Source organism: Petromyzon marinus, unplaced genomic scaffold, assembly GCF_048934315.1.
Source record: "Petromyzon marinus isolate PM22_M1 ecotype Great Lakes invasive population unplaced genomic scaffold, UKy_Petmar_22M1.pri1.0 PM_Scaffold_97, whole genome shotgun sequence".
Classification (NCBI taxonomy): Eukaryota; Metazoa; Chordata; class Hyperoartia; order Petromyzontiformes; family Petromyzontidae; genus Petromyzon; species Petromyzon marinus.
In genome coordinates, this window is record NW_027423707.1 from 201,026 (window position 1) to 209,073 (window position 8,048).

Genomic DNA, 8,048 nt, shown 5'->3' on the forward strand with positions numbered 1-8,048 from the left:
TGAAATCACTCCTCCACACTCACGCTTCCGGCCCTCGTCACGATCCGCTGCACGCCGCTGATCGCCGTGCGTCCACGTGGGCGAGATTCTTCCTGCCGTGTCTCCGCGTCTCTCCCCCGTGTCTCTGTGTCTCTCCCCCGTGTCTCCGTGTCTCTCCCCCGTGTCTCCGTGTCTCTCTGCTGTGTCTCCGTGTCTCTGCCCCGTGTCTCCGTGTCTCTCCCCCGTGTCTCTGTGTCTCTCCCCCGTGTCTCTGTGTCTCTCCCCCGTGTCTCCGCGTCTCTCCGCGGGGTCCCTGTGTCTCTCCCCCGTGTCTCCGTGTCTCTCCGCTGTGTCTCCGTGTCTCTCCCCCGTGTCTCTGTGTCTCTCCCCGGTGTCCCCGTGTCTCTCCGCGGTGTCTCCGTGTCTCTCCCCCGTGTCTCTGTGTCTCTCCCCCGTGTCTCTGTGTCTCTCCCCCGTGTCTCTGTGTCTCTCCGCTGTGTCTCCGTGTCTCTCCCCCGTGTCTCTGTGTCTCTCCGCTGTGTCTCCGTGTCTCCCCGTCTCCTGACCGTTGCCCTTCTGGCCATCCCAGCGGGTCTCTGCCGTGTCTCCGTGTCTCTCCCCCGTGTCTCTGTGTCTCTCCGCGGGGTCCCTGTGTCTCCCTGCGGTGTCTCCGTGTCTCTCCGCGGGGTCCCTGTGTCTCTCCCCCGTGTCTCCGTGTCTCTCCGCGGGGTCCCTGTGTCTCTCCGCTGTGTCTCTGTGTCTCTCCGCTGTGTCTCTGTGTCTCTCCGCTGTGTCTCTGTGTCTCTCCGCGGGGTCCCTGTGTCTCTCCCCCGTGTCTCCGTGTCTCTCCCCCGTGTCTCCGTGTCTCTCCGCTGTGTCTCTGTGTCTCTCCGCTGTGTCTCTGTGTCTCTCCGCTGTGTCTCTGTGTCTCTCCCCGGTGTCTCCACTCCCCATGCGTGCTGGGAGTCGTTCGGCAAGGCGAGCTCGGGGTTGATGAGAAGAACACTCTCCATGTCGATCTGCAGGCAGACGGGAGAGTGGGTGAGTGGGTGAGTGGGTGGGTGAGTGAGTGGGTGGGTGAGTGAGTGGGTGAGTGAGTGGGTGAGTGGTGAGTGAGTGGGTGGGTGGGTGGGTTAGTGAGTGGGTGAGTGGGTGGGTGAGTGGGTGGGTGAGTGAGTGGGTGAGTGGGTGAGTGGGTGGGTGAGTGGTGAGTGAGTGGGTGGGTGGGTGAGTGAGTGGGTGGGTGAGTGAGTGGGTGAGTGGGTGGGTGAGTGAGTGGGTGGGTGAGTGGTGAGTGAGTGAGTGGTGAGTGTGTGGGTGAGTGGGTGAGTGGGTGGGTGAGTGAGTGGGTGGGTGGGTGAGTGAGTGAGTGGGTGAGTGGGTGGGTGAGTGAGTGGGTGAGTGAGTGAGTGAGTGGGTGAGTGGGTGAGTGAGTGAGTGAGTGGTGAGTGAGCGGTGAGTGAGTGAGTGAGTGGTGAGTGAGTGGTGAGTGAGCGGTGAGTGAGTGAGTGAGTGGTGAGTGAGTGGTGAGTGAGTGAGTGAGTGGTGAGTGAGTGGTGAGTGAGTGGTGAGTGGTGAGTGAGTGAGTGGTGAGTGAGTGGTGAGTGAGTGAGTGGTGAGTGAGTGAGTGAGTGGTGAGTGAGTGGTGAGTGAGTGGTGAGTGGTGAGTGAGTGAGTGGTGAGTGAGTGGTGAGTGAGTGGTGAGTGAGTGAGTGAGTGGTGAGTGAGTGGTGAGTGAGTGGTGAGTGAGCGGTGAGTGGTGAGTGAGTGAGTGAGTGGTGAGTGAGTGGTGAGTGAGTGGTGAGTGAGTGAGTGAGTGGTGAGTGAGTGGTGAGTGAGTGGTGAGTGAGTGAGTGGTGAGTGAGTGAGTGAGTGGTGAGTGAGTGGTGAGTGAGTGAGTGGTGAGTGAGTGGTGAGTGAGTGAGTGGTGAGTGAGTGGTGAGTGAGTGAGTGAGTGGTGAGTGAGTGGTGAGTGAGTGAGTGGTGAGTGAGTGAGTGGTGAGTGAGTGAGTGAGTGGTGAGTGAGTGAGTGGTGAGTGAGTGGTGAGTGGTGAGTGAGTGAGTGGTGAGTGAGTGGTGAGTGAGTGAGTGGTGAGTGAGTGAGTGAGTGGTGAGTGGTGAGTGAGTGGTGAGTGGTGAGTGAGTGGTGAGTGAGTGGTGAGTGTCCCTCACTTCCTTGCCCTTAACTTCACCATTCTCCATCCACTCGACAGTGACGGAGTCCCCATCCAGACTCAGCCCAGTCACCAGAGCTGCGTGCACCCTGCCTGTACACACACAGACACACACAACACACACACACAGAGAGTCACACACACAGTCACACACACACACACACAGTCACACACACAGTCATACACAGACACACACAGACACACACACACAGATACACACACACACACACAGACACACACACACAGACACACAGACACACACACACAGACACACAGTCACACAGACACACAGACACACACACAGACACACACACATACAGATACACACACACAGACAGTCACACAGACACAGACACACACACAGTCACACAGTCACGCACACAGAGACACACAGACACACACACACATTGACACACACACACAGATACACACATACACACACAGTCACACACACACAGTCACACACACAGACACAGTCACACACACAGACATACACAGTCACACACACAGAGACACACAGACACACACACAGACATACACACACAGACACACACACACACATAGACACACACACAGACACAGTCACACAGACACACACACACAGACACACACAGACACACACACACAGACACACACAGACACACACACACAGTCACACACACAGTCACACACAGACAACAACATCAACAACCGCCATTCGCCACTAAGTGGCGGTAACGTCACCACGACGCTTGTGCCAGGCTATGTGCACCTTGAGGCCACGTGAAGTGTCGAACGCCCGCTGGCAGGAAGTCACAGGGCAGACCCAGCAGGTGCCACGGGTCGACTGACTGAGATGACTGGCTGATGCACCACCTGTGCCCCCTACTGTGCCAACCTGCTGTGCTTTAGCCACCCGGCGCTCCGCTCGTTGTTGTGAGCGTCGCTCCTCCGCCCTCCGTTGTTGTTGGAGGGCGACTGCCTCCAACTGCCCAGTAGCATCCTTCACGAGCCTCCTCCACAGAGGCCGATCTTGACACCGCTGGTACCAGTCATCGGCAAGTCCACTCAGCTCCACGTCCTCCTGTACCACATCACTCCATCTCTTCTCTAGCCCGTGCCGCGCCCGTTTAGCCCCCTCAATCCGGCCAAACAAAAGCTGTTTTGGCATGCGGTGGCTGGGCATGCGGGCTACATGACCCAGCCATCGCAGCCTTGCCTGCCAGAGGAGCTCACCGATGGGACCCTGCCCAGATCTTTCAAGGATTTGTGAGCTCCTCACACAATCCAGTCTGGTTAAACCCAAGATGGATAGTAGGCAGGCCAGCCTAAATGTTTCTAACCGGCGAAGATGTTCCATTAGGGGGGTCCACGTTTCGCAAGCGTAGAGAAGGGAGGGAATGACCGTGGCCGAGAAGACCTGAAGCTTAGTGCGGAGCGACAGACCAGGTAGCTTCCACACAGCGTTACGCAACCGATGAAAAGATATTGCCGCTCGACTGATTCGGAGTGAGACCTCTGCTGTTAAACTGGAGCCAGTCATAAGCACACTGCCCAGGTATGGGAAACTCTCCACTCTCTCCACAAGTGCCCCATCACCGATTGGGAGTTGTGGGGGTGGAGTGTCCGATGGTACAAAATACCCAGGCAGGTGCTTAGTTTTGGTGGGGCTGATGGTAAGGCCCCACCTCTTAGTGGCATGCTCCAGTCTCAGCAGCAGCGTCTCCAACTCCTCCTCTGACTGAGCAGCTATTACCAAATCATCAGCATACATAACGTGGTTGAGCAATAGGGAGCCATCCCTTGACCGCACCCGGGCATCGATCAGCCTCCCATTGTATCTGTACCAGATAGAAATTCCTCCGGTACAGCTATTGAAGGCTTCACAAACCACGTGGTCAAAATAGATGTTAAATAATGTGGGAGCCAGAGGACAACCCTGTCGAACCCCAAGGTGTACAGGGAATGGCTCCGACTCCCGGCCACGTAGTTTTACCCGGGCCTGCTGACCATCATGAAGGTCCTTAATGATCGTGAGCAGAGGGTCAGGGACTCCAAAAGCACGAAGAACAACCCAGAGCCCAGGCCTACTGATGGTATCATAGGCCTTGACCAGGTCAATAAATCAGATATGTAGGTCTTGTTGGAATTCCCTACACCTCTGCTGTAGCAGACGGACAGAAAATATGGCATCTGTGCATGACCGCCCTTTCCTGAAACCGCATTGGGGCTCCGCAAGCCTCTCCTCAGCGTGCCTGGCAAGGCGATATTGAATAATCCTTGCCAGGACCTTTCCCGGCACACTGAGGAGTAAGATGCCCCTGTAGTTGTTACAGTCTGTGCGGTCCCCCTTCTTAAAGAGGGGGACCACCAGGGCATCCTTCCAATCCTGCGGAACCCGTCCAGTGGTCCAGACCGTTGTTATGATGTCATATAGGGCAGTCTGTGCACAAACGCCACCCTCCCTCAGCATTTCGCTTGGGAGATCATCTCTGCCCGCTGCCTTTCCTGGTCAAGTCTCACACAGTGATGGTCGTGATGATGGTGGTGGTAGTGGCAGTAGTTGTAGTGATGGTGTAGTGGTGGTGTAGTGGTAGTGATGGTAGTGGTGGTGGTGATGGTAGTGATGGTGATGATTTTGGTGGTGGTGGTGGTAGTGGTGGTGATGGTAGTGGTGATGGTAGTGGTAGTGATGGTGGTGAAGGTGGTGGTAGCGATGGTGGTGGTGATGGTAGTGGTAGCGATGGTGGTGATGGTGGTGGTGATGGTGATAGTGGTGGTGATGGTGGTGATGGTAGTGGTAGCGATGGTGGTGGTGAAGGTAGTGGTAGCGATGGTGGTGATGGTGGTGGTGATGGTGATAGTGGTGGTGATGGTGGTGGTAGCGATGGTAGTGGTAGTGATGGTGGTGGTGGTGATGGTGGTGGTGATGGTGGTGGTGATGGTGGTGGTGGTGATGGTGGTGGTGATGATGATGGTGGTGGTGGTGATGGTGGTGGTGATGGTGGTGGTGATGGTGGTGGTGATGGTGGTGGTGGTGATGGTGGTGATGATTGATGGTGGTGATGGTGGTGGTGGTGATGGTGGTGGTGATGATGATGGTGGTGGTAGTGGTGGTGATGGTGGTGATGGTAGTGATGTATGTATAAAAATTAAGTATTATTATTACCTTAGCAGGTAAAATAAATACATAGTAAATAGTTAAATAGCAAATAGTTAATAATGAGTACACAAAGTTTAACTTTGATTAGTTAATCTAATATAAAACAGTTAAATAGTTAATAATGTTAATAAATAAAGTTTAACTATAAGTTAATCTGCAAATATAAAAATGTTAAAAAGTAAATAGTTAATAATGTGTATGTATAAAGTTTAACTATAAGTTGATCTGCTAATATAAAACATGTAAATAGTTAATATAAAGGTAAAATATGATAAGTTTGTCTGGGTATATAAAACATTGTTAAATAGTTAATAGTGTTTATATATAAAGTAAAACATATTATTAGTTTACGTGGTAATATTAAACAACGTTAACAGTTTATGGTTAATAATTCTCAATAAAAATCGAACACGGGGGAATCGATCACGGTAAATCGAACCCGGGTTAATCGCCCAGAATCGATCACGCGCTCTACACGCTTCGATTCCGTCCCGGAAGCCAAATCATCGTAACAATCTTGATAAATCATCGTGATAATTGTAATTGTCACCTTAATACTTATTATGAGTAGCACATTAATAACAATAAACTTAAATCAATTAACGGGTCTAAGCAAATTAACTCGTGAGCGATTATTGAAGGCGTAAATTAAATTATATAATTTAAATTCTCACGTCTACGGAAGCCGACGGAGCGTGCACAGCGCGACCAAACGCGTTTCGTAAATGTACTATCTCAACATATGATAATTGTTATAATGATCATACTACGTATTATTATAATTATCATAATACTTATTATAATTACCATTAATATTTAAGTTAAGCTTATTATAACTATAATAGGTAATGAGTATTATAAGCATGATTGTTATAATTATCAAAGTAATTATAATCCTAACACGTAGTACAATTATCGTAATATTTGTTATAATTTTAATTGTTTTAGTAAGTATTATAGAAATAATACTTATCATTGTTTTACTTATAATTATTATATCATCATAATACTAATATAATCATAATGCGTATTTTAAGTTGTATTGTTATATAATTGTTATTATAATAATTATACAATCATAATACTAATATAATCATACAACTTACTATGAGTATGATAATACTTATTATCATTTTAGGTATAATGATTACAATCATAAAACTTATGATAATATATTTTCATCATTTTACTTATTATAATTATCATCTTACACTTATCATTATCACGATAATAAACGTAAATAAATTAAAGATTCAAGTTCATCAACGCGTGAGCTATTCATAATTAAATGACAAATTTAAAGGGACGGCGGTCTACGGAAGCCGACGGCGCGTATAGGCGAGACGGAACGCGTTTCGTAATTTACAATCACGGTGACGCCGATATGATGACAATTATATTACTCATCACGGTACTATTATTTTTATAAATATCACAATAATAAACTTTAACAAATTAAGAGGTATAGACAATTAACGCCTGAGCGATTGTTTAATTTTTTAAAAAAAATAATTACAAATTAAAGGATCGGCCAGTCTACGGAAGCCCACGAGGCGCGGACAGTAAGGGCGAAAAAGCGTTTCGTAATTTGCCACGAACGCGACTCTGTTGGCTGACGCGCAGATTCCATCCAACTCACCCAGCCCCCCACTAACCCAGCCCCCCACTAACCCAGCCCCCCACTAACCCAGCCCCCCACTAACCCAGCCCCCCACTAACCCAGCCCCCCACTCACACACCCACTCGCCCACTCACTCACCCACTCAGCCCCCCACTCACCCAGCCCCCCACTAACCCACCCACTCACCCACCCACTCAGCCCCCCACTCACCCACCCACACATCCACACACCCACCCACCCAGCCCCCCACTAACCCAGCCCCCCACACACCCAGCCCCCCACTAACCCACGCTATGAGCCCAGCATCTCCCCACATTTACCGTCACTCCGCTCGATGTTGATTCGCACTCCCAGGCTCACGACTCCTCCACAATTCGCCATCGCCGCCTCCTCCTCGTCTGTCTCACCACCACCACCACCACGTGTCTCTCTCACCACCAACCCGTGTCTCTGTCTCCCCGTGTCTCTCTCTCTCCCTGTGTCTCTCACTCCCCGTGTCTCTTTGTCACCACCCCGTGTCTCTCTCACCACCCCGTGTCTCTCTCACCACCAACCCGTGTCTCTGTCTCCCCGTGTCTCTCTCTCTCTCCCTGTGTCTCTCACTCCCCGTGTCTCTTTGTCACCACCCCGTGTCTCTCTCACCACCCAGTGTCTCTCTCACCACCAACCCGTCCAGTGTCTCTCTCACCACCCCGTGTCTCTCTCACCACCAACCCGTCCAGTGTCTCTCTCACCACCCCGTGTCTCTCTCACCACCCAGTGTCACTCTCACCACCAACCCGTCCAGTGTCTCTCTCACCACCCCGTGTCTCTCTCACCACCCACCCCGTGTCTCTCTCTCACCACCCACCCCGTGTCTCTCTCACCACCCACCCCGTGTCTCTCTCACCACCCACCCCGTGTCTCTCTCACCACCCACCCCGTGTCTCTCTCACCACCCACCCCGTGTCTCTCTCACCACCCACCCCGTGTCTCTCTCACCACCCACCCCGTGTCTCTCTCACCACCCCGTGTCTCTCTCTCCCCGTGTCTCTCTCTGTCCCAGGTGTCTCTCCCCCATGCCACCCCCCACCTCTCCCCCCTCCTCCCTCCAGGTGTCTCTCGCCCCTCCCCCCACCCCTCCCCCCACCCC

At 51.6% G+C, this 8,048-nt stretch overlaps 1 protein-coding gene across 2 annotated transcripts in view; it reads right to left on the bottom strand.

Moving 5' to 3' along the window:
• LOC142923964 (uncharacterized) overlaps positions 1 to 7,757 on the bottom strand; it is a 56,595-nt gene extending 48,838 nt beyond the window's left edge. Inside the window, exons 1-3 of one of the 2 annotated variants that reach the window (XM_076064995.1) lie at positions 7,237 to 7,757; positions 2,152 to 2,246; positions 24 to 998 (exon numbers count right to left, since the gene is read on the bottom strand). In XM_076064995.1, coding sequence (XP_075921110.1) covers positions 24 to 933 — 910 coding nt within the window. In that variant the 5' untranslated portion in view covers positions 934 to 998; positions 2,152 to 2,246; positions 7,237 to 7,757. Of the gene's footprint in view, positions 1 to 23; positions 999 to 2,151; positions 2,247 to 5,301; positions 6,874 to 7,236 lie in introns of those variants that run through there. The other variant, XM_076064994.1, reaches the window with a different exon arrangement.
• Between the last annotated feature and the right edge of the window lie 291 nt (positions 7,758 to 8,048).